At 42.5% G+C, this 25969-nt stretch overlaps 1 protein-coding gene across 5 annotated transcripts in view; it reads right to left on the bottom strand.

Annotated features, from left to right (window-relative positions):
- Positions 1-1706: 1706 nt before the first annotated feature.
- Positions 1707-25969, bottom strand: part of FUBP3 (far upstream element binding protein 3) — a 41407-nt gene continuing 17144 nt past the window's right edge. For 2 of the 5 annotated variants that reach the window (XM_075185220.1, XM_075185221.1), the window contains 17 exons: positions 25596-25629; positions 24679-24728; positions 24385-24456; positions 23123-23180; positions 22008-22170; positions 20007-20105; positions 19233-19337; positions 17916-17960; positions 17664-17766; positions 16078-16178; positions 15356-15497; positions 8599-8759; positions 8373-8446; positions 8169-8245; positions 4390-4461; positions 4023-4150; positions 1707-3474 (listed from right to left, as the gene is read on the bottom strand). In XM_075185220.1, coding sequence (XP_075041321.1) covers positions 3466-3474; positions 4023-4150; positions 4390-4461; positions 8169-8245; positions 8373-8446; positions 8599-8759; positions 15356-15497; positions 16078-16178; positions 17664-17766; positions 17916-17960; positions 19233-19337; positions 20007-20105; positions 22008-22170; positions 23123-23180; positions 24385-24456; positions 24679-24728; positions 25596-25629 — 1493 coding nt within the window. In that variant the 3' untranslated portion in view covers positions 1707-3465. The remainder of the gene's footprint in view (positions 3475-4022; positions 4151-4389; positions 4462-8168; positions 8246-8372; positions 8447-8598; positions 8760-15355; positions 15498-16077; positions 16179-17663; positions 17767-17915; positions 17961-19232; positions 19338-20006; positions 20106-22007; positions 22171-23122; positions 23181-24384; positions 24457-24678; positions 24729-25595; positions 25630-25969) is intronic. The other 3 variants (XM_075185222.1, XM_075185223.1, XM_075185225.1) reach the window with 2 other exon arrangements.

Here is a 25969-nt window from a genome sequence, read left to right as displayed (position 1 = left end):
GTCCTTTAAACATAGGCAATATTTCCGGTTATCAGGCCAGTCACCCGATGAACAGCCAGCCACACATCGCCTTAGTGTGTATAATCACACAATGAACAACCAGCCAGCCACACATCGCCTTAGGGTGTATAATCACCCGATGAACAACCAGCCAGCCACACATCGCCTTAGGGTGTATAATCACACGAACAACCAGCCAGCCACACATCGCCTTAGTGTGTATAATCACCCGATGAACAACCAGCCAGCCACACATCGCCTTAGTGTGTATAATCACACGATGAACAACCAGCCAGCCACACATCGCCTTAGTGTGTATAATCACACGATGAACAACCAGCCAGCCACACATCGCCTTAGTGTGTATAATCACACGATGAATGCCAATCATTCCAAAGTGCCGATTGCCATTTCAAGGCTGGGCACTGCAACGGACCACTCACAAATTGGGCCATCCACCCAATTTCATCAGGGACAACAGAAAGTTATATATAAATGGGTCACCGATCATGTATATTAATGACACACGGGTCAATGTTCTAGGAAGAGTCAAAGATCCAGTGGAACATTTAAAAAAACAAAAAAAACAAAAACAAACAAAACAAAAATGTAAAATCTTAAGTCGAAAGCGAACCAATAAGAAACCTTAAAATGTCAGCATTGGTAGTGAAGAAAAAGAAATATTGCACTGATCTAATATACTGATAAAATATCAGATCTATTTCTGGTAACCCAATGGATAAAATGGACTTCAATGTGAACCCGTCCCAACACACTGGAGGCCGCCAATGTGGGTATAACAACTTCCTGCTTCAGTGCGGTCATCAGTCCCTAATGAATTGACAGGCTGAATAGTGCAGACCAGACAAAGCCGATTAAACCCACTAATGTACTTTACAAGGGATGTCCACCTTCGCCTATCCCCTCAGTGTAAGTAATCCCACCTTCAGCAATGAAGTAACCATGTATGGGTCTTTAAAGGTAATAATGGAGGGCCCAGTTTAAAAATTACATTCATTACGTAACAGTACAATGTCCAATTTCCATTTTCGGTGATTTTGGAGGTCCATACAACCTCTACGTTTTGGTATTGCTCCCCTGGTTGCTGGAATGGGAGAGTTTGAGGGCTAGTACGGCACGGAGCAGAGGTTTCAAGTGTCAGGACTGGAATAAGTGAATGTGGCACTTCATTGGACAAGAGTTGTGACCAGCCAATCATTCAATCCACACCTCACATCTTAGCCCAGAGGCGTCCAAACTCAGTCCTCAAAGGCTACCAACAGTTCATGTTTTCAGGATGTCTGTCCGTTGAACCAGGTGGGATAATTACGGACACAGCCAAATAGATTAATTCACCTCTGCATGATTTGAAAAAATCCTAAAAAGACAACTGTTGGTAGCTCTTGAGATCTGAGTTTCGACACCACTTTCTTAAAGAATAAATCAGCTGTCAGAGCTACAGATTGTCTATCTCCAGGGGGAAAAAAAAATATTTGTGTCAGAGTTAACTTAAACTGCATTAGGGTTGGCCTCAGATTAATCATATTAATGTTCTTTAAGGAACAAAAAAACAAAACGGTTACCTTCACAAAATATTAAGATGTGACCGTTTCGTTAGCTGGGAGTACACAATAAAAATAGATAAAAAAAGGGCACAGCGTTCAGGTTCTTATAATAAACCAATACACCAAGGAAAGAGACGGAAGAACATTTTCATCCACAAGCAGCCTTGTGGCATTTTTATTATATAGAGTGTAAAATTCAATTGTCAGATAAGACATCTCTCTGTAACATACTGAATATTATCCAATTGTGATTTTTTTTTTTTTAAACAGTTAAACATTTTTAGGAATAAAAGAAAAAAGTAAAATTCAACCCCCCTCCAAAAAAAACAAAAAAAAAAAACGGAATGTTCCCAAGGATTAAATTGTTAATTCACACGCACACACAAGTTAGCTTTAATTCCGTTTCTTTAAAAAAAAAGAAAAAAAAGAAAAAAAAAAGAAAAAAAACAAGTAATCTGTACAAGAGAAAAAAAGGACTACAAACATTCAAAATCATATCCCTTTTATTAAATCAAAAGTTGTTGTTGTTTAGCACATACTGTGGTTAATACTAGTTTTTATTTTATTTTCTATGATAAATTTGACAATTAGATAAGAAAATATTTAAAACAAAAAACAAAAAAAAAGCAGGAAAAAAACAAACAAACAAAAACCATCAAGAACAAACCCTGGAGTTAAAAAATAGTTATTACGATTCTTTTTTAAACTTTTTTCATACTGTTAAATGTTCCACAGTGTTTGCATTAAAGATTCTAACAGCTGAATTTTTCATATTAAAAAATAATAGTATTTATTTCTGACAGCACAAAAAAAGTCATTTCCTGTTATAGCTTGGAAGTCTGATATACAGAGGAAACTGAATAACTAATAAACATTGCTTTATAAAACACACCCCTGCCCGGCCAGAGGGGCTCGAATCACATTGCGCCGCGATGCATTACGCCGCCCTCTGGAAGAGCAGGGGGTTAACAATCATTTGTTTTGTTTATATTAACCCTTCAAAACCCTAGGTATTATACAAAGCCTACAAAATATGTCCCTGCACCCCCCCTCCCCCTTTTTTATCCCCTACACACAACACTTGTCTCAAGAAATGGATTCAAATATTCGCTTTTACAGAATGAGCAATCATTTCCAAGTAACACAGATTGATAATTCTCTTTAAAAAAAAAACAACAAAAAAAATGCAATAAAATCAAATACAGTCATAATACCAGAAAATTAGACGTAAAACATTTAATGAATTTACAGTTAAGAATATTTAAATACACATTTAAAAAATTGTTAGGAGCTGTGTACATAATTATATTTTTTTTGTAAATTTTTGTTTTATCTTTTGTGATAAGACCTCCAAGCTGCTTTGTCCAATAGACAAATTGCTACAAAAAAAAAAATTTGAGACAAATATGTTGCAATAATCAGCACCAAAAAGGGGGGGGCAGGGGCTACACAGTGGAGGAATATACATATATTATCTTTTTTTGGTTGTTTTTTTTTTTAATAATCCTTTTTTAATTTCTTTAATATGTCTAATCGGTTCCAAAAAGAATTCATGTTAACACTTTTTTTTTTCAAGGGTAAGAAACAAATACAAAGTAAAAAGGAGAAAAAAAAACAAACCCAAAAAAGCAAAAAAAAAAACAAAAAAAAAATATCCCCAGCACATTTCTATCTTTAGTATATTATAGAATCCTGATTCTTAGCAAAGTTCAGTATGGATTTAACCCTATCACTAGTGTTTTACAAACAGAAAGGAAAAAGGAAAAAAAAAAAAAAAAAAAAAAGTCTTCATCAAAACGTAGGCAAATCTAGAAACTGGTTACAAATTAAGGTTCTTCTTCTGCAATGATTCCAAGGGAAAAAAACAAAAATATATATTGCCATCAACAAGACAATTGTTCTACTGCTCCTGTAAGGTAAAGAGAAAGTGAGTGAGTGGCAGGAAGCTCGTTCAGCTTTTCATTCAAATTGTGCTTTGTCTCAGGCATTTTTTAGTCACTATTTAACAGCAGCCATCAAGCAGTGCTAGAAACGTGTCTTATCCCCCCGAACACAACTGTACGACAAATAAATTGAACGTGTCCTTTAATAGAAGAGAAACATTCCAGTGCAGGAATCCTTATACGGCATACTTGGATCACTGTTTATGGGAACCCTATGCTAAATAAAAGTGTTTAACTATCAAGTGACTCCTCTTACTCCTCGTCTACCTGGATACAGTCAGACTAGCGTTATCGATGGCACTGCACGGATGTTTTCACATCATCTCTTAAATAACAACCCAGGAAGGCGAGCGTGTGACAGACGCAGGTTTCAACAGGAGGATACATTTGCTGAACATGAGACTGCGGTTAAGACAGACAGGACAAAAGTCCCCCCTATCAAGGGATGGGAAAAATACAAAAGTCTGCTCAACGGAGGTACAGACACTAGACAGGAAACGTGGGTGCTACCTACCTGGCTGTGGGTTTGCGTCTGTCCCAATGACTGTCCGTAATAAGCGGCTTGCTGTCTGTAATACTCTGCCCATGCCATCGTGTAGTCTGGTTGAGAGCTTGGCTGAGAGCTGGCGCTGGCAGCTTGATCTGCAGTGATGGAAAAGATAACTAACTATAGACACAACCTCAAGAGAGTTCATCAATACAGAGGAGGGAGGAGCACAGAGGATGTGGCTGGTGGGGGGGTTCTGGGGCGAATAGTAATAATCACTATCATAGCTCTGCTTGCAAGTTAAATCTCCCTACAGAATGAGCCCCCTGTTGCGTAGCGCTGCCTTAGCTTAGACCTGCATGTAGTGTGGATGTAATGGCTGACAAACACTCACTCTGCTTCTTGTAATACTCCTCCCACGCCTTGCTGTAATCCGGCTGAGCATTCTGCTGCTGGCTCTGCTGACCTGGGAACAGAAGAGGACAGAGAGTAAACCAAAGGTTCACGTACATTATTAGTTTGGGGGGAGGGGGTGAAGGGGGGGTTCAGTCAGCTACAAGGTGCCACGTTGTGTCCCTGGAACAGTCAGAGACAAATCTCCTCAATGATTTTTTTTTCTCAAATTGTGGCTCATTTTCCGACACCCCATAGAGACGGGAGAACAGCAGATTTGTTACAGAGGATAAAGTTAGCAGTACAAAGTCAAATCACACACAACCAGCTGGTATGGTTTAAAGAAACATTACTTAATATAGTGTACGCTTGCACATTCTTGGGTTTTTTTTTTCCTCTCCCCTCATCCATTCAAAACTATTTTTGTGCAAATGTAATTTAAGTATCACCGGTATAAATGTTCTGTGTATGAGAAAGCTGCAGATGGTATCACTGTACATGACTTCACACTTTAATGTCTAAGCAGTGGTAATATAGACTTTGCAGCACATTAGTCATATGTACAGCCTAGGGAGATACATATACAGCCTAGGTAATATATGCACAGCCTGGATATTATGACGGTAACTGGTCCAGTGTGGCTTCAACCAACCACAATGACGAATAATGACCCCAGTTTCAGTAGGATCACCACTGTTGGACGCATGGCTATCTTACTCAGCCCCCCTGCTCCCCGCAAAAAGACTCCCATGGAAGCCAGAAATGAACCAGATTGCTGTGGAACGGCTATTGTAGACACACAGTGTATTAAACGCACAGCAATGCCTAAACCACTGAAAAATTATTACACTATGCAAAATAAATATTGTATCCATGTTACGGAAATTTCAATCGTCTACATATTATTATTAATTATTAATTAATAATAATAATAATACATATCTTTATGGCTTAAGAGTAGTTAGAAGAAGCACTGCCCAGGTTGTAAATTACTGAAAGATCCGAGTGTGTCACTACCTTAAATTTTTAATTAAAACTCAACATTCATTTGTAGAGATTTAAGAGCAAAAATGAGCCGCGTTTTAATGACCACAATTGGCGGTATTGCACGTCAAAACATAGCTGCGCCCTCACTACGAAACCTCAGTGCCAAATGAATCGCCCCCTAAAATTGGGATTGAACCTCCCACTCAATTCGTGTCAATACAGCAAACCTACAGATTAAACACGTTACAGCTATCCTAGGTTTATTTTGCACAGCAGTGGAAAAACAGCCTCATCCTAAAACCTTATTTCAAGAGACAAAATGGGGCAATCAGAAGTGACGGTGACCAGTAAAAGGAATCTGTCGGCTCACATCAGAGACTGTACAAGTGACACCGATCTTATTCTACTTTCACTGAAGTGTGGAGATTTCACTAAAACAGCTTACTAAAGTTTCCAAAAGCAAAAAACTAGATAATTTCTCTAAAGGACTTCACATTAAACTGGTCTTCAAATGTGTTGTGTTTTATTTTTTGCTTTTTTTTTTATTAGTGTTTATGGCTCATGCCAAATATCACTGACCTAAAATATAAAAAAAAAAAAAAAAAAAAAAAAAAAGCAAAAAAATAAATAAATACCAAATATGCCCAAAAACCCCAAATAATTATTACTAGTACTACAGACAAGAGCACAAGATGAGGGAATTCTTGCAGCCAAAACAAGAGGTAATAGGGATTCCCTGCCCCAATGAACTTGTTCTAAGATACTGGAATTTTTTTAAAAATTGTCTGGGCGAGTGCATGCATATCACATACAAGTAAAACTTGTATACGTATTAATGGTTGCAGAGTTCAGTCTAATTTTTCTTTAGGTCTTTTCGGTGCTCAATGTCTACTAACACGGCAGGTCACTTGATCTAACGATATATTCAGTAATTAAAAACAAGTAAATAGATGTGATTAAAAAGACGTATGGGGTGCAACAGAGTTAAGCTGGACAAGGCACATTCTGCAGCCGGACGGAGCAGAGCTGGAGAGCCGAGAGGCGGGTGAAGAGTTGACCAGTGCTACAAGTCAGGCCCTGTCCCTTTAATGAATGACTTAAGGTCACAAAGTGCCCACCTGCTAATTCTCACAAAAAGGACCTTCATCAATGGCCTTTCTTTGGGAAGTCATTGAGGGACACGCCAATTAATGGACTGCAATCCAGCATGATTTACCCCCGTTTGGGCGCTTTATGTATGAGAAGCGGGGGGTTGTTAGAGGCAATAAAACTAGAAAATGTTTAGATCACTTATTAGGGTGGGAGAGGGAGGAGTTGGGACTCGCTGAATTTGTTCACCAGTTGGGATCTGAATGGTTGCTTGCAAACAATACGACGCGACAATAGACTATGCGATGGGACTCTTTCAAAACAGCATAATGGGAGAAGGATTACACCACTGGAACAGAACAGGTCTCCCAGCTTGTTCCCTATGTCATTCTCTGCAGGAAACCACTGGACCAATATTGAAGACTATATTCACACAATGTGTAAGTGTTCCCTGCCTGATGCCTCACCGGGGAATAGAGAGGCTGCCTTATCAATGCCTCCGCAGGAGATAAGACAACTTTACATCTGGTATGTGTCTGACCACTGCACCATGGGGCACTTCCTACTCCTACAATTATTAACCCCTCATTCGCCAGCATTCCAGAGTCGCTTGGAAAGGGGAGAACTCCGAGCTCTTATGTGGTGTTTAAACATCCAATATCTAACATTATTCTGTCACCAGCCAACGTCACATCCCCAGGTAGGCATTATGAATCGCTGCAACACCTAATTGTGACTTCTCTCCATTAGCGAGTACCATTGCGTGGGAGTAAGGAGAAAGGGAGGGGGCATATATGATCATTTCACCTTGGAAACTACGAATAGAGAGTGAAAAGGAAGAATAGTCAAGTGATAGGATGTATGACTGCTAATGTATCCGTCTAGGACAATGCCCTGTATTCTGGTATTCTGGCACACAGCTATGAACATTCAGGTAAACTACAATACAAAGCAAGTCTCGAGAAGCATCCATAACACTGCACTAAAAAGGCTGCATCACCTGATGACCCATAGCTAAATAGCAACAGGCTTTTTCTTTAAAAGAAATAAAAATAAATTATTGCTCCAGCCGGCTTGGGTAATGTGTGGCACACTACAAGTTCCAGCATGCCCCCCACCAGCCAGTGACTTGTAGTTCCACAACAGTTGAAGAGCCAGAGGTTGCCTATCTAGACCAGAGCATGCTGGGAAATGTAGTTGGAGACATTCAGCCATTATTATCTTTAATTTAGGCAGCACAGTGGCTCAGTGGTTAGCACTTCTGCCTCAGCACTGGGATCATGAGTTCAATTCCCGACCATGGCCTTATCTGTGTGGAGTTTGTATGTATGGGTTTCCTCCGGGTGCTCTGGTTTCCCCCCACACTCCAAAAACATGCTAGTAGGTTAATTGGCTGCTATCAAAATTGACCCTAGTCTCTCTCTGTGTGTGTATGTTAGGGAATTTAGACTGTAAGCCCCAATGGGGCAGGGACTGATGTGAGAGTTCTCTGTACAGCGCTGCGGAATTAGTGGCGCTATATAACAATAAATGATGATGATTTATAAAGCACCAAGGTTGTACTCAGAGCTGTACGTTGAGGAGATTACGATATATACAAGTAACATACAATGACATGAAACAAACTACAAATAATCAGTGTACTAGAAGCCACGTGTTTTGTCTTTGTCTAGGACAGAGGGTGTACCGGCGGCCTCCACTCACCTGGAAGTTGCTGGGCAGGCTGCTGCCACGCCTGGTAAGTGCTACCCCAACCCTGTGTTACAAACGCCTGAGGACCACTGGAAAACGACAAGAAAATCAATCATTACAATTTGAATGACCAACAAAGTACCGGTGCTTCCAAATTTACACACACACACAAAGCAGAAGTCTGAATAAAGGTGGCCATGTACAGAGGCTACTTACTTTTGATGAGGTGTCGCATGCGCCTGGTTGAAGGGACTCTGGCCAAAGCTGCTTGGAGCGCCTATTGCAGTGCCCTGTATGAGAAGACAGACAAGGTGGTTGTCAGTACACTAGTGATGGTGTCAGAGGAAGGGTCAGCACCAGGTGGGACAAGGGAAGGGTTAGAACAGAAGTCAGGACAAGCTGGGTATCTCTGCACCCTCCATCTATTCACCCACAAACCTACCCCAACCTTCTCATCGATGAGATGTCTGGCCAGCTCGATCTGTTGGGGGACACCTCGGATGGTGAATATCCGAACACTCGGGTCCGTGTTGGGTGGGGGGTTTCTCTGGAGCTCCACGTGGGCCCCTGACTGCTGGTTTATGCTTTTGATGTTTTCACCTCCTGTTGGGGGTAAAGAAAAAAAAAAAAAAAAAGGATCTGTTAGGATTTGCTTCAGCGCTGATCATACAACAGACATTAGAACTGTCCACAACCACTTTATATACTGCAGGTTTATATATCTAGCTGCAACAATACAGCACTTATGCCGTAAATTCCATTATTCCAAATTTATGTAACTATAGCTAACAACTAACGGACCAAATCCTCACTCCCCTCTGAGTGTATGAGGGGACATGCCCCGAATGATGGAGGATTAGAAAATATATCTATCTAAAACTCCAGTATTGGCTACATACTGTGCTTTAATTGGCATTTAAAACACCGCTCAGAAACAGATCACAGGAATATAAACACTGCTGCAATATAAGATCACACGTGTCCTGTATACAACACAGGCAGTGGAAGACACGGCATATGGAAGGACATGCGAATGGGGGTCTGGATAACAGAACCTCTGCCACCATCTCTAGTGTGGAAAAAGAGCCAAGCTTCTGTACATTCTGATAAACAATGAGAAACAGCAGGGGGCAGCACTGTATGCAATAAGGACATATCTAGCTCTCTATATCTATATATACACATACACATCTCTCTATCTATATCTAGCAACTGACCACCTCCTCCTTTCCCAAAAAGAAAATCCAGAGCATGTATATGGGGATAATGATCTATCTGCCTACTAGTATACATGGAGACCCCCCCTTCCTCTCAAGGACCCACTCCCCCCATTAGCTGATCATAAAGGATAGATGCACCACAGAACGCTCTCCCAATCAATTACAGGAGAAGAGTACTCAGCAGGGGACCCCCGATGTGGTCACCTCTAACCTCTAATTTGTCGAGCCTTTCACTACATGAGCCTGTGAGTGAGAGCTGGTGTAACAGAATAAGATGGAGTGAATGAGGATAGGGTGTTGACTGTAAACAGCTTTATCTGGTTAACACAACTATTATTTTTAAAAAGTGCCAACAGTGCGCGCTGATCGCGACACAGGCGGACGACATACAATCCGGGCTGGGGCTGCTAATAGGCGGACCAGAAAGTTAATGCGGACTTAAATTCCCACAATATATAATCAATACCAAACACATAATAGAACATTCCATTTTAACGTCACACTATATCTGTTTTACTTCACTCTAGTCTTGGTATTGACTGTATGTTTCTCTGGGAAGTGACAGCTCGTGGTCGGTTTTCTATACTGGTCAAAGTATTAGGATTGTTTATCCATGTAAATAGGTTCTGTTGTTCACATGTGGGCTGCAGTCCCCAATCCCATACTAGTCAGCAGAGTTGTCCCAATTTGTCCCTGTAGTCTGGGAGTCTCAGTCCCATCTCCCCCTCCCCTTCTATTTACAGGGACAGCCAGAAAAGGAGGTGAGAGGGGGGAGAATCAGGGGCCCCCAGCTGGGTGGCAAATTGTAAAGCAATTAATCAAGACAGTTAAAAGGCAGTGTGGACAGGCTGGGGCTGAGAGCCCCTGAATGTCAGTGACACAGCGTTTATCATGGAAATGGGCCTGGACCGAGGGGGAGATTTTGGGGGGGGGGGGGGGGGGGGGGGGGTCGTCTGCTTGGTGTAGGCATCTCACAGCCAAGACTTCCGCTCAGCATACACATTCAAAGTGGCTGCTAACAAAGTGTATGGTCCTATTCTATGCAGTTGGAGCTTGGTGGCAGCATCTCAAACTCAAATAAGACTTGCACCAATTTTGGTTAAGTAAAAAGCAGATAGGGCTGCATTAGTTCTATGTAGAGCCACGAGCACTCCACTGAGACGCTGCTTTGCTTTGAGTGATAACATGTTTGATAACTAATTAGATTTTTCAAATTTGGTCACACATTCCACGGTCATTTACTCCTCTTTAGGCCAAACTAAAAACAAAATAATAAAAACTCTCCCAAGTGGGAACAAACATTATAGTGTTATATTTTGTTAGCCACACTATGAGGAGGAGGAAGTGGAGCATTTAAATTGGCTAACTGATTACATTTAAAGTGCAGGCTTTAAAGACTACTTATTCCTTAACGCTGGGTACACACTACAGAAATTTCGACCAACTTTTTATGACGAGTGATTTTACATGCGATTGATGTTCCGATCGCTCGGATCCATGGACTGCATACACACTAGCCTTGTTTAGGACGATAAAGGAAGAGCGGACGTCCCTTTAGCAACTTTTTACAGCCATGTTGTCGTGAGCAATGACTAATTTCGTACTCACTGTTGTGGATCGGTCGGAAGTTTATACACACTACACAGCGGAAACGAGATTGGAACGAAAATATAAACGGTACGACCAACCAAATGAGGAGACAATCGTCCATTTGGGCAGACTTTCGACCGTCGTGTCACTGCACACACTGACCCGACTTTTGAACGAGCGGTCGTATGTCGGCTGTTTGAGCCGATTATTGACGAAAACTGTGTAGTGTGTACCCAGCTTTAGTCAGGTATGGGATATAGAACACTCTGAAGTGTCACAAAAGCCATGTAGTCATCACTATTCCTTAAATGCCCCCTCTCACGTGTGTGTACAAAAAATATATCTGTTATATTAGATAGTACCAGGTAAAGCAGTGCCCCCCCCCCCTCGTTTGTTCCACTGATCCTAGCAAAAGGTTGTGAACTTAACTAAAAACCATCTCAACGACAGCCAGAATCTAGATGGGCAAAGAAGTCGCTCACATCTTGTACAGCAATATCCCCCTTGAACGATTGTTACATACGTGCACACAGACCACAAGGTGGAATGCGCCCAAACTCGGAACACGACATAACTATAAATTACACTAAGAGGAGAAACCTTACTGTAGAATGAAAGCATTGAGCGTTTGTTAATGAGAACTAGGCTAAGAGCACCAATAGACTACTTATAGAGGCAGTGTCATATTTTAATATAGATCAGACACAAACTTTAGCGCAAAAGAAATCACAACTCTGTACAGAAGTTACCACAAAGAAACTTGCACTTATCAGTACGATGGCTCTTTTTACCAAAAAGGGAGAGGGTTGGCAAATAGATCCCAAAACACCCGACACCTTATGTATGGAAAGAGATTGCCATTAAAAAGGTATCATTTAGGTTTCATGCGTTTGTTTCTTATTGTCAGATTAGGGTTACAGTCATCTCAGGAGAGGACAGAGATGGCAGTAGTACGATTGTGGCATGTGATGTGTGGTGACCATGGAATAACGAGTGTGACCACAGGTAGCGCTCCAAATTTCCGCCATCGTACTTGAGAATTTATGGTGACCCTGTTGTCCGAGGCGGCAGACATTTAGAATTAACCAATCATCCAATTCCTTAGAAACTAGTGACAGCGCTGCCGCATAGAATGCCTCGTGCCTCAGTGAGGTCACTAGTTCCTAGAGACTTGATGCTCATTTAATATTGATCCAGCCCACAAACTGCAGGTAGGTGACCCCAGACAGAACTATTAGGCTCACTGTAACTATTTCACAACATCTCGCACCCACTAGGTTACAAGGAGCACAGCATTCTCATAATGGATCAAATACGAATCATAGGGCCGTTTAGGTTTTGTGATTTGTTTTACCACCACCCTATTGGGTATCAAACTGCAACCAGGTAAGGAGACCGCAATCATGTCTCCAAAGATTATCAGAGTGAATCATGTCAACAGAACCATGATCAGGAAATAACTTTGCACAAGAGGATCGTGTAGACCAGTGATGGGAAGCAGGTGGCCCTCAGAATCTTCACCTGTGGCCCCCGGATTCTCCTGCTCTACGGTCACATTTGTTGGTAGCTTGAAACACTTTGTCTAAAGTGCCGGCTGATATGTTATTACATATGCGTAGATCTATCTGACTAAATGTACTATTTGAACTTCTTACTGAGAATAAGGGTAACGTGTGGCCCTTTTGAAGACTAGAGGGCCACACCATGTCCATCACCGTTTGTACACTAAATAGAATGGAAAATCTTTTCTTTTTTCTTCTTCTTCATCAAAAGTTAGGTGTAATCCAACCAATCAGGAAAGCACCAATACACTTGTTCTTCCAAGGCTGTACAGAAACTATCGGTCACATTAGCCAATTTACAGCAAATATTCATAAACCGTTCTGACAAAGGGTTAACTAGTGAATAAAAACAAACAATTCCGTAGGATCGCTGGTCTGTCTACATCCAAAAATCACTTGAGAGAGAGAAAACAGGCACAACCAAGGTAGCCCAGTGGCAACACAACAGAATTTGATTGAAAAAACAAAACCACAAAAACAAAAAACACAGCCTTGATCCAAAGAACCAGTATTGGACTCCAACAGTTGATTGTGACAGATTCAGACTATATAAAATAACGTGGGGTTATGCTACAAGACTATTGGTTATTTGCAAAACTCGCAAAGACTTCTGAAATAGGCAGAGTACAAAACCTCAAAATGAGTTTTGGAATAACTGACTTAACACCAACTGCGAGCCCTTAGTTGCAGGTCACACACATTGTGCCGGGAGAGTTCCCACTGCTGTATAAATGAACCGCGCACAGCTATAGCGAACATTTAAAGAACTGAAATACAGAGAGCGCCATGCTTTACAGCAGGTACAAAGGGCAGGCTGGATAAGCAAATTGGTTCTAAATATACCTAAGTGGCCGAGCTGCTAATCGTTCTGTGATTATAATTGAATTTCACACCCATGCTTCACCAGGCAAAAACAGCAAGAGATTTATGGATGCTGGGCGCTTACAAAACCCGAACGCTGCACAGAACATACAACGGAGAGACGGCCAAATAAAAAAAAAAAAAAAAACTAATCTTAAAACTAAAAAGCAAATGAACATATAATAAAGAACAACGCGTAAAACTGAAAGAAAGGTATAAGGATCATTATTCAACACACAGCAAGGGTGCACAGAATAGATGGTGTTGTGGCTTCAAGGATATGATTAGGCAATACAAAGGGATAATTCATCATTCTCAGGGATTATACCTATTTAAATGGCGAGCTGGGAAAGTCCTTCTGGACATCCTAGAGACCGCCATACAACCTGTTAAGGTCTCCTTGCTGCTCTCTCAAACATCCAGAAATCACCTATTAAAGGGAGGATCTGAAGCTCCGATTGGCTAGAACATACCTCCCAGCAATCCCTATTTTGGCAGGACTGTCCCCAATTCGGACCCCGAAGGGCTTTATGCAGACCGGGGTGAATCATAGGACGGCCTCATTTGTGTCCCAATTTTGCCTTTTTGAAATATGACTACAAGTTGGACCCTTAACTGAGGTTTCTAATACAATAAAAGGTTCAAACTGCCGATTGGCTACAGGCCATTTCGAAAACCTTCGCTTACACCCAGACATCTAGATGGAGCAACGTTAAACTGCTGTTTTGCTGTTGGCAACCAGATTCAATAATTGGACTATCGCAAAGAACGAAGCGAAAAGATCTGGGGACTGGGCCTACGTCACTCTGTGCCCCGTCACACTCTCTCTCTGCAGCCCTCGAGGATAAACCTGGGATGATCACCACCACACAACTATCAAGAGTTTGTCCACCTTCAGATGAATAACTTGTCGTTCTGGACATACAACTTCTACATAATACATTGCTTTATCCTTACGTGATTTTCTATTATCTCCTTTCTTTTTTTTAAAAATGAATTACAACTTTCACATAGATTATAAAACATGCGAGCGTTCATTTTAAAAATTAAATGTCTGTTCTTAAAGCTTTATATATAATAGCAGCTTTAAAGTATGTGTATAAGTGTAAGGCCCTGTATATATACACTGACAAACAGCGTTCACAAGTGTTCACACTCAGCGATATTACGGTGTTCTAGGGGGAGACTGCCCAAGTACAGTACACTGTGCCGCAGGGAGGCTGTAGGACTGGTTGATGAACGCTCTTCTAACTCCTAAAGGTTTTGTCTACGCTTCCAACTAATATTTTTCATGTGAACAAGCTCTCAAAGTGGTTTGTTTCCATTGCCCTTGGATAGGACAGATCACCTTTACCTTCTGCATTGGATACAATTGTAACTGCTTTGTCTGATATACGGGCAACAAAAACAAGTCTGTGTACATGATAGAAGACCTTTCGGGAAAAGCATAGAACAGTGTGTAAAGTAATGTATAGAGCACAAACATTTTCTGAAGGTGGAAAACCCTTTATGTGGTATTACGCAAATACAATGTAATCATAATGTTAGCATTAGCTATGTAAGTGACGGATGTACAGAACATTGTGTTTTCCCCTCCGCGTCACCAGATAACTCAAGTGTGTGGGTAAATACATTAAATCATACCAGTTAAATGAAACATGCAACACAACCACCCAGCCCCTATTTAAGCACATTTCAGCTTCTCAGAGACCCATATTTTGCTCTCTACAGTGCTGGATAAAAGTCTCTCACTTCAGCTAATAGGAGCTCCATACAAAGGATTATTACACGTCCAGCTGTGATCTGGCCCAATGCGTGAGCAGAGCCTGTGCTTGACTCCAATCTGGCAGGAGCAAAGCTTAGGACCACAAAACCGGCACAGCCCAAATATAATATGCTTCGTGTACAAGAGTTGCAATAAACCAATATTTATCCGCTACAGGAAGCCCTCTTGCCACTTATCTACCTTTTCCGATAACGAGTCCGCACTTGTCCGCTGGCACCGTGTAGGTGATCTCTTGCATTCCTCCTGGCGTACCAATGTTCCAATCACCACGACTGCGTCCTCTTCCCCGGGTCATGGCAAGGCTCCCAAAACCATCCCGTTCCTGCAGGAGATCATTCAAGCCATTATAGCGTCTGTACATACTTACATTATCAGTTAATTGAAATTAATGAGCATCTTTAGACTGGTACAGTGTCTGAGCGGTCACATTTTAATTCTGTGAGCTTTGTATACAATGCCAAACCCCCTTCTCCCCCCCGGGCAATACTTTGCCTGAAGAATGTGCCAGGCAGGGTAATGTGTTGGGGATGGAAAAAACACAATCCCCACAATCTATTTCTCTGGGCACCTTCATGTAAAAGCAGTTTAGGTGGAGTGTCAATGGGTTACAATAGAGGGGGTAATGGTAGGGTGCTAAAACCTATACGGAGAGATAAACTATGCCCAGCACACTCACATGTACCAAACAGTTACGCAAAGAACAGTTTTGATGTCAATGCCTTTGAAGCAAAGTCTACTATTGGCTACACTACCTTCATATACCCACAACAGAAGAGGATAAACTAATCCCGAGTTCCAGATGCGGTAAACATTTTAATCAGGTTTTAGTTTTACCAGCTACAGTGTGCCCAGTCCCCAGAGCCGTGTGTGGATTGGCCCCCGGTGTGACCTGCATCTCTCACCTGTGCCGTCAGAATGAGCTCGTTGATGATGTGTGCGGCATGCTGGCACCGGTCAGGGAGGCCCATTATCTGCGCCACTCGCTCAGGGCTAATTCCATCATCTGCAGGAGGTAAACACAACGAAAGCAAAGCATTTAGCCACATGTACGGCAGCCAGCTGTAGAGCAGGAACAGGCCGGCAGAAGCAAGATCGACAGCAGTAGGACAAACTGCAGCTTCCTGCCTACAAGCTACAAGAATGTTTTGTTTTTTTCTAGGAGCACCTAGTTTTTTTTACAAACGGGAGCAGAACAGATAGGAGGTGCCGGTGAGGACAGCGTTTAACCCCTTCCACAACGGCTAATAATTCCCCTCAGCCGTCTAACGGGAGCCAGAAGAGTTGTAATTACAGACACGGAAGGTGAACGGAGTTCTCCAAATAACACTAGTTATACTTTAGCCAGCAGGAGCTCAGCTGTTACTTAGATTATAGGACCACCAGGACATCTACGGTGCTGCCATTTTCTGAAAGCCTATAGTTGGAGCTACATGACAGGCATTTAATTAAAAAATAAGTATAGAAATATAAAAAAAATACAGATGCCACAACAGAGGATACTTGACATTGTGGTTCCTTAGAGTAAAAACTAATCCTCTGCTATACTTGTCCTTTGATACAACTTCCTCTTTCTGGGAAGAGAAAAGTCTAATGCGTACAGGAAGATTACATCACCAGGGAACACAATCCGTGCAACACTCTGAAGGGTATATACAGACTCGTGTTTAATGACTCAAATAAAGCAACCTGTATTTAAACTGAAACCCACCGCACCAGAAACATAACATAAGAGGGAAACTTGTACCATCTGGCCTCCCTTAACTGTAGGTCAGGTATGGACAAGCTGCATCTCCCCCCATGTACTGGGAAACTACAAATCCCAGCATATCCTTACAGTTATTGGCTGGCTACCGAATGCTGCCGTTTGTAGCTTCCCGACAACTAGAGAGCCACAGGTTGTCCAGGCCTGCTGCAAGTTGCTATAGTCGCTTAAATATGTATTCAGAAGTTGCTCGCTTCCTGCAGCTTCATTTCTGGGAACGTTCACCCCACATGTCAAGTTACAGACTTGGATTAATAAACGGAGAACAGAGAACCTAAGCTGCTCATATAAGGAAGCTAAGTGTAAGTCTTCCACTGATCTATATGACAAAGCTCCCATAACTTTACAGATCAGGAGATATTTTACATTGAGAGCAGTATGCTTCATTGGGATCTACAGGAAGGAAGTCTGCAGTGGGCAGGAAAATATCTTCCTCCGCCGTCCGGTTTTATCTCAAATATCTTTCAAGTACTGAGAAGCCCCTGAACTCTTTCCATATATATCTGTCAACAATATCAGTAGCTCTTTGACAGATGGCTTGTGCTTCTGGTATATGTACATAGTATGAGAAAGATCATCACAGCAGCTCCCAGTCAGCAAACAACGATGTATGTTAATAGACAGTCACATACATGAAAGGGCGCCTCTAGAGTGAATACAGGGGGAAGCGTTAATGAACCCGACCGATGGCTGCGCACTGAACACCATCAACTACACTGAACCCACCTGGTTTGAATTGAATCCTTACGCCGGCATCATTCTGAATTCTTTTGATCATCTCCCCGTTTCGTCCTATTACGATGCCCACTGCACACCTCGGTACAGATACCTGGTCAGGATGAAAAGAGGGCGCACGTGAGGAACGCAGCACCTGGGGCTCAGACACAGGACTGCAGTCAGCACGCATGTCTTGCACAGTCCATGTCTTATACTGACAGTCTCTTACTAAGCACATGGAATGGGACTAAATTTACAAACCTCATTCATGAACTCTGCTATATCTCCCATATCAACTGAGGACCACTGGAAAGAAGTAGGACAAAAAAAAAAAAAGCAACAAGAGAACGATAGTTTGGCATTATTAGACGGATAAATGCATATTTACATTAATAAATGTTTAACTGTGGCTTCCACATTGACATGAGGCAATTTTTGTACTCCCCTTTTAAACCCTTATCTCCGACGCTGCAGGGGGACACAGATTATGAGGTTATTTATCCCACCCCTAGGAGGCAGGCTGCACAAACGAACCGTCTGCTAATCCGCTGCCCTCCCCCCACTACAACCGTCTGCTAATCCGCTCCCGACACCCCCCCACTACAACAGTCTGCTAACTCGTTTCCCTGACACCGCCCACTATATCCACCCGCCAATCCGCTTCCCTGCCCCACCCCCCACGCTATAACCGCCTGCTAATTCATTTCTCTGCCCCCCTCCCAACCGCTTGCTAATCCGCTTCCCTCCTGCACCCTCACTATAACCATCTGCCAATCCGCCTCCCTGCCCCCACTACAACAGTCTGCTAATCCGCTTCCATGACATCCCCCATTATAACCGTCTGCTTCCCTGACACCCCCCCACTACGACAGTCTGCTACTCCGCTTCCCTGACACACTCCCCACTACGACAGTCTGCTACTCCGCTTCCCTGACACACTCCCCACTATAACCGCCTGCCAATCCGCTTCCCTGCCCCCAGTATAACAGTCTGCTAATCCACCACCACATAGATCAGATGTTTGAATCCACTGGGAGTTCAACTGGGGGAGGGGAAAGCTGGACCCCTTTCCTGTGGCTATCAAAGAGAACCAAGAGAGTGAGTGTGGGGGTATCCAGGCCCTAGAAGGGTACACCAGTAACCAGGTGGAAGAAACACAGGGCTCCAAAATGCTGCAAAGCACCAAAACATCTGTGTGGATTTGCTCATTGAGAAGGGCAGACGGCTGATGCTTGAAGGTAACGTACTGGAAAGTCACAGGGTTCCTGGATCACAGGTGGGCGAAACTGCGATCGCCATCCTGTCCCCCCTCCATATGTAGCAGAGAAAGGAAAAGGCAAACTAACCCCCCTCACCCCCCCCCCCCCCCCAGTTATCTGCCTCCTTGGGGTGGAAAATGTCTGTGCCCCCCACCCCCCTCTGCAGCAGGAGAAACAAGTCCCGTTACTGCATAGCACAACGTTTCACAATCCCATGTACATACCAGTAACCCAAATAACAGTAGCAGCACAAATGGTGACTAATAAACTAGAACTTGCAGGAATGTGTCTGGACTGATTGAAATAAAATTCCACTTACCTCTATACTGCCTCCCCCCATCCTGGAGCTGAAGTCACTGCGTACCCCTCTGAAATCAGCCTGGTCCTTTTCTCGTATGATCTCTAGGACCAAATCTCTGGCTTGCTAAAACCCAATAAAGAAACAGTCAAGTCACAGGCCTGTCCCATGCTTACCCAGTAATCACTAACCATTACTAAAGCAGTTATTTTGGACTGCAATACCTCTGGCTGCCTGTACTTGTGGTGGAGCTGTTCGCTTAGGGTCGCTGACAGCTGGCACTGGAATCTAAATGTAGCAAGTTTGCAGGGAGGTATTTTCCAGTAATAGGAAACAGTAACTAGGTATAGATTGTTTTTAATGGTCATGGAGGGGAACTGTAAAAATTAAATAATTCACAGAAAAGACTAAAAACGATATAAAATTGCTGCTTAAATACATATACGCTGAAAAAGCCAAGGCCTGGCATCACAGAATATGGAGACTCTAAAACCATGTAACTGCAATGCCCATTGCAGGTGTATTAAGCTCTCTCATGTGAAAGATCATTTCAGCACATTACAAAGTAATGCATTTGTGTCCCCCACTGTCACAACTCTCCATAAAAGCTAAAGCACCAGCACAGAAGTATTAAGTGTTTACAGCACCAAACACGATTCCTCTGAAAGACTTTTACTGTGCACCTGAACACAGTGTTCTTACCCGCAGCGCACTTTCCTGCCTGAGGGGGCGATAATTCGCCACCAACATACAACCTGCACAGCAGTCAGTAACGCTTTGCTGTTTGCTGTATACCTGTACTTTGAACGGGTCTCCTGTGATCCGAAGAGGTTTGTCCGCGCCGGTTGGTAATGGGCCATCTTGAATCATGATCATTTTAACACCGGTTCTCTCCTGCCAAACAAACAGCAATATATTTTATTTTTTTTATTTGAGAACACAAGAGAAAAAAAAGCTTTTTTTTTTCTTTCTATAGTGCAAACAAGCAGCAGTTAATTTTCAGCTAGTGATTACATCTTCTAGATTAGATGCACCCATCTAAATATATTACTACATACATTGCTTTACCCTTCTGACTTTCTTCTGTGCTTTTCAGTCATGTCTGTAAATCAGCTTGTGAAACTATAGCTGCACAGTACATGCAAGCTGCATACTACTAGGAATCACGGATGTGTTAAAGTGGCTGCAGAAAGGGGGTGAGAGCGGGAGGCCAATCAGAAGCAGCAATGTGTGATTGTGGCTTCTAATTGGTCTTCCCGCTCACACCCACAGTTTTCGTCCGGGGCTCCTGCACAAATAAACTAGGCATGGAAAAAGTGGGAGCACCTCCCCAGGGCTCCGGGGGTGGGGAACGGAGAATTATGGCTAGTTACGTTTCACAGTGAATCACTTTTATTTTTTTGCAGTCTACCCAAGTGAATTATAGCCTTAAATACAAATTCCACTTTTCTATGGTAGCATAACTAATTTTGGATATTAAAAGTAACAAAAATAGGTAACAAATTAAAGATTAATGTAGCCTCCCAAAAATACTGCAAAAACAAATAACCAAACCAAAAACAAATAACCAAAAACTTAATTTCCATTGTGATTTCTTTATACTTTGAGTGTAGGGAAGTCTCCTGGGTCTTCATGACTTGAGGAACAAGAGGCCTAGGTACTAAGGCTTTCAGAGGAGATAGACTGGGGGATGAGGAGGGCGACAGCTTCTTGTACACAGCATACTACTAAACACTGTACAGGAGTAATCTATTGGAAGAGATCCACAGATTTTGGTTTCTGATCGTGACACATGACCAGCAACTGTCATTAACAACCAAGTTCCTCCGCAGAACGTCGTTTGCGGTAACACGTCAACCGCAATTCAATAGGACCTAACTGTACTGCTGGTGCGCAAAGGTATGGCATTGTAGAATGGAGTTACCACCTGCCGCGCCTCAAGGGGCTACATTTTCCATATAACTTGGCTCCAAAAGGACTTACTAACAAACGTTACATCACAATATCAGCACACAGGCATTAGGCAGTACTAGGCACGCTCAAGACTGTCAGGTGAGACATCTGCAACCTATTGCAGCAACTTGTCACCACCAGGTAATGAACCTACTACTGCCACCAACCAGCGTTTTTAAAGATTAACTCGATTTTTATAGCTCTGCATCCAATTCCTCATTTTCACTTTCAAAAAGGCAATTTATTTCTTATACAGTGGGAAAAATATACAGCTCTCTTCATGTCAGGGACATCGCAGTGATTGAGTGATCAGCACTTCCCTTTAAAATCACACACAGCCGGCATTCATAAAAGCAGCGGCTGTTCCAGTCAAACATGCAGTACCCAGATCTTACTTCCCATATTGCACATTAAGTAACTGCAACCAGCGATCATCATCAGTCACTGTCTCGCACACAATAACATTTGAGTATGGAGGGGAAAAAACTAAAAAAAAAAAAAAATTTAATCTGCCACAATCTCTTCATTTTGCCAATAAAACAGAAGAGAGACTAAAATAGAATTTAAGATTTATTTTCTTAAAAGGAACTGGAGTACCAGGAATTAAGTGCTAATTAGCAGCAGACTGCACTCCTGAAAATTAACATCCTACAAAGCCTGTTCCACACTGAGCATAATTGCACACTTATACCTGCTGCAGCGCAAAACTATTAGCAAAATGGTGTGGATAGAACAGAGAGAAAAAAATACACATATACAGTTCTGGGGGATAATGAGGATGATGGACCCAAGGAGAGAGGAATCCTATTAACCCATGCAATTCCGGGGGGAGGGGTTTCTTACTTGTAGCTGTTTGATGGTCTCCCCTCCCTTGCCGATGACCAAGCCAACCTTGGAAGCTGGAATGAGGATCTCCTGGACTGTGCTATTCCCGTCCATGTCATTGTGAAAGCCCGGCCCATTCCGACAGCGATCCACGATTTGACCTAGGAGACGCTTTGCATGCCTGAGGGGATAAGGATGGCAGAAGATGCATCAATTCAGGAAAGCATTCAATATATTACAACCCTGCTCAACTGTAGTAGGAAAAGAGGCCCTGTTATTAATGTAATAGCTGTACCAAGGGCATGAACACTACCCCCTCTGCCAATCACATATACCCATAGTCAAAGCACACTCTACCTTCCAGGAAGCATCATTTAACGATGGGGAGTTAGACACAATAAACCACAAATGGTCATTAACCACTTCACTGTAAAGTCAAATGGCCAGCGGTTTTCTACTACCACCCTGATGGCCATGAACGGGTTAAACAGACACTGTATAGAGACAGCGACAGAGTAATGGATGTATTATACATATAAAAAAAAAAGGAAAGAAAAAAAATAAAAAAGCAAAACAAAGCAGAAAACTCTCGCGCTTGCTGTGTAATATGCACTTGTCAATAACACTTATTCCAGTTCAGCGGTCACAGCAGCCCAGCGCAAAATGAGGGGGCTTTCGAAACGCCCCTTAAAACTCCTGAGACTTGCTGGGGTGCAGTGAAACCAGTTATCTTTCCAGAGAGTCTGAGAACAGGAAGGATGGTTGACTGATGCCAGTTTTAAGCCAAGGGCTTGTGATGGGGAGCAAGGCAAAAATAGAAAAAAACAAAAAAAACCAAATACACACAGCATCACCTCTGCCTGCTGTGATACCTTTAAAGACTTGTGTCGGCTCGTCAACCCCCCCCCCCCCCCCCCCCCCCCCCCAAAAAAAAAAAAGGACAGCAATTGTGGGAGAGAGACTGCAGCTTTTGGGAATGAGGAGGGAGGGGAGGACGAGGGAAAGAGATTAAACTTCACAACATGACGATTCGATACAAAAGGGAGAGACTGCTTGTACCGTTACTACTACAGATATTACGGAGCTCGGGGGGGGGGGGGGATATAGCGGGAGGGGTCTCGCACAGCACTCACTCTATGCTCTCTGGCGCTCCTGTTAGGACGCAGGGTCTTTCCGGCATTCCGCCACTGTCTGCAAGACAAGAAGAAATCATTAAAGAGCTGTCCGCCACCCGCATATTAATTGCATTTACCAACACTGATCTGTCATCAACTGCTGAATAAAGTAATTCTGTTCTGCATGCGAAAGGACTCTTAACCCCATTATATAACTCAATTACTGACTTGTACATGGCCTCCTGCAACTGTTACTGAATACACGCTTTTTCATGCCACGTTCTGTGCCATTGACTGATCTCTATAGATCATGATCCACTTTTGATGCCATGAGACCAAATACAAACCTGTTCTCTTGATTCTTATGAACAGCACATTAAAATAATGTAGTAACCCAGAGTTACAACCTCATCTGGTGATAAAAACATTGCTAGAAAACGGGAGGGAACTGTGATGGTAAAACACAATGTTCCAAGTTAAATCTGAAATTCCATTGCCGATTATTAAAAAGTATGATACCAACTCAATGGAAACGGTTGCAGGTCAATAAAAAGCTAAGAATTCAGTCATTTAAGTTACTGTGACATCACTGGCCTCGCCCTGGTATATCAGCGTATCAACGTATCAGCGAGGCAAGTCCGCCCATTTTTGTTTTCCTAGCAAGCAACCTTTAAAGATAACTTCACCCAAAATGTAAAATGTAGTTTTGGATGGAGTTACTGAGTTAATGTCCCGCGTCACCATCCCTCCCTGATTTGGCAGGTCCCCTGAGGGCTACAGCGGTCTAGCGACTCCTACCAATCCGGAGCACCTTTAAAATAAACAGCTGCATTTTTCACCCCTTACTATTGACCTGAATTGGAAGTTAACAGAGGAGAGAGGAGCACATGACTGGAGGGGAATCTGCCAAATCAGGGAACTGCCAGAGTCCTGGTAAGTACCATTCTGAATCTTATCACAACTTACTGTATTCCACCCAAAACCCTACTCAACAACCATTGCTTTAATCTGTGCTCAACAATATCACACTTAGTCTGCTCATCTACTCACTGACTAGAAGGGGGTTATAAACCCCCCTTAAACAGCCTGCTGTTTAGGGACCAGTTATCCATAGACTACAACATCAGAATCTTCTAAGAAACACGATTACTAGAAACGAGGAAGGATTGTTGGACAACGTGACCTCTGAGTGTCCCTTTAAAAAACAGCTCATGCCGTACGATTTATGAGGAACACTTTAAAGAGAAGCAACAGAAGACCAGAAACCCCATGCTATTTACCAGGAGCAATCTGAATCTTGCATCCGGATTCTGTCTGAATTCGTGAAATCTGTTCCCCGCCCCGTCCGATTACTGAAAGGGAAGAAAGAAAATAAAAAAAACAAACAAAAAACTTAAGTTAATTACAACACAAAATACAAGCAGGGACCATACTGCATCTAGCTTGTGACACAACACCTACAACTGTAGGGTACTTGAGATTTGTACAAAATTTGTCAGAAAGGAGAGGGGTAAAGGGATAGAGCGCGCTACGTAATTAACAATCCCAGAAATAAAAACACACATCCCACTTACTGAATCCCACCATCTTGTCAGGCACTTTGAATTCTTCTGTCATCACAGTCCTGAGAACATAATAAATCACGTAGATCATTAAAGACACATGAACAAAATAGTTGATCTAACCCAAATAACGCCATTAAACAGAGTTGGAGGAAAGACCTGGGGATATATTTACTAAACTGCGGATTTGAAATAGTGGAGATGTTGCCTACAGCAACCACATTCTAGTTATTTATTTAGTACATTCTATTAAATGACAGTTAGAAGCTGCCTTATTTATAAGGAGTTTTAATCTATTTAACTTTTAAGTCAAACTGCACAGAGCTCCTCATGTCTCTGCAAACGAATGTACATAAACACGACAGAGTGCATGCACGTGTGCTACCAGCACAACCTCCTTGGCCTAGATAAGAGTGAAATATAAGCCCTAGAACAGTAACTACAGTACAACCCCAGCAGGCATGCAGTGGACCGCACACAGCTCAGCGAGTGTCCTGGTTAAATAAAGCTATGACAATTCAAAAACATTGCTTGTTTGTTTTTAACATGCAACGTTGTGGTTTGACACCTCCCTAAGTTAGTTGACTATTAGTTTAGAAAGAACATTTATGGGAAATATACACAGAGCTATAATTTTATGCCTTTTTTTTTTTTTGGACAACAGTTTAAAAATAAAAGTAGATTACATCATCACACATGGCCTCTTCCACCCACAGGTCCTTGTCGGATGAAATAAACCCTGGTTCATAAATCAAAAACGTTATTGACCGTTCCCCATTTCTGCAAGTGCTAAACATTAGCTGCTCAAAATCCTCCTATTTCCCCCCTACGTCTCAATCTACTGCCTGTCTCATAGTGGAGTACAGATGGCAGATCAATAAACAATTAGATTCTGATCAATAAATAATAAAACTGAGCCTACAGCTTACCTTTGATGTACCAGGGCCCCTAGCTGGTTGCCAACTGTGGTGGAAAAGGAGAAAAAGACAAAAGAGAGGGGGGAACAAAAAAGAAAAAAAAAAAAAAAAAGTATTATTTTAGAAAAGGCAACTTAATTTCGCTATAAAATAATAGACTGTCCGTTAGGAGAGGGAGGGAGGGGGGCGCAGACATTTCGGCTCTGTGTCTGACATGAATGTGTTATGAAATATGTCACAGAAAAGGGAGGGGGGCCTTTTGGAATCAACATTCTATAAATTGCACAGACCAGCTGGGCGAGAGCTATGACATTGATCGCATGCTCTCATGCAGGGGGGAATCAGGAAAACACACTGTTGGCTCCCTCCTCGTGTCCCATACAGCT

Source organism: Mixophyes fleayi, chromosome 9 (assembly GCF_038048845.1).
Source record: "Mixophyes fleayi isolate aMixFle1 chromosome 9, aMixFle1.hap1, whole genome shotgun sequence".
In the NCBI taxonomy this organism is placed as follows: domain Eukaryota; kingdom Metazoa; phylum Chordata; class Amphibia; order Anura; family Limnodynastidae; genus Mixophyes; species Mixophyes fleayi.
The sequence above is the reverse complement of the archived record's forward strand: the minus strand, read 5'-3'. Positions and strand labels throughout refer to the sequence as shown.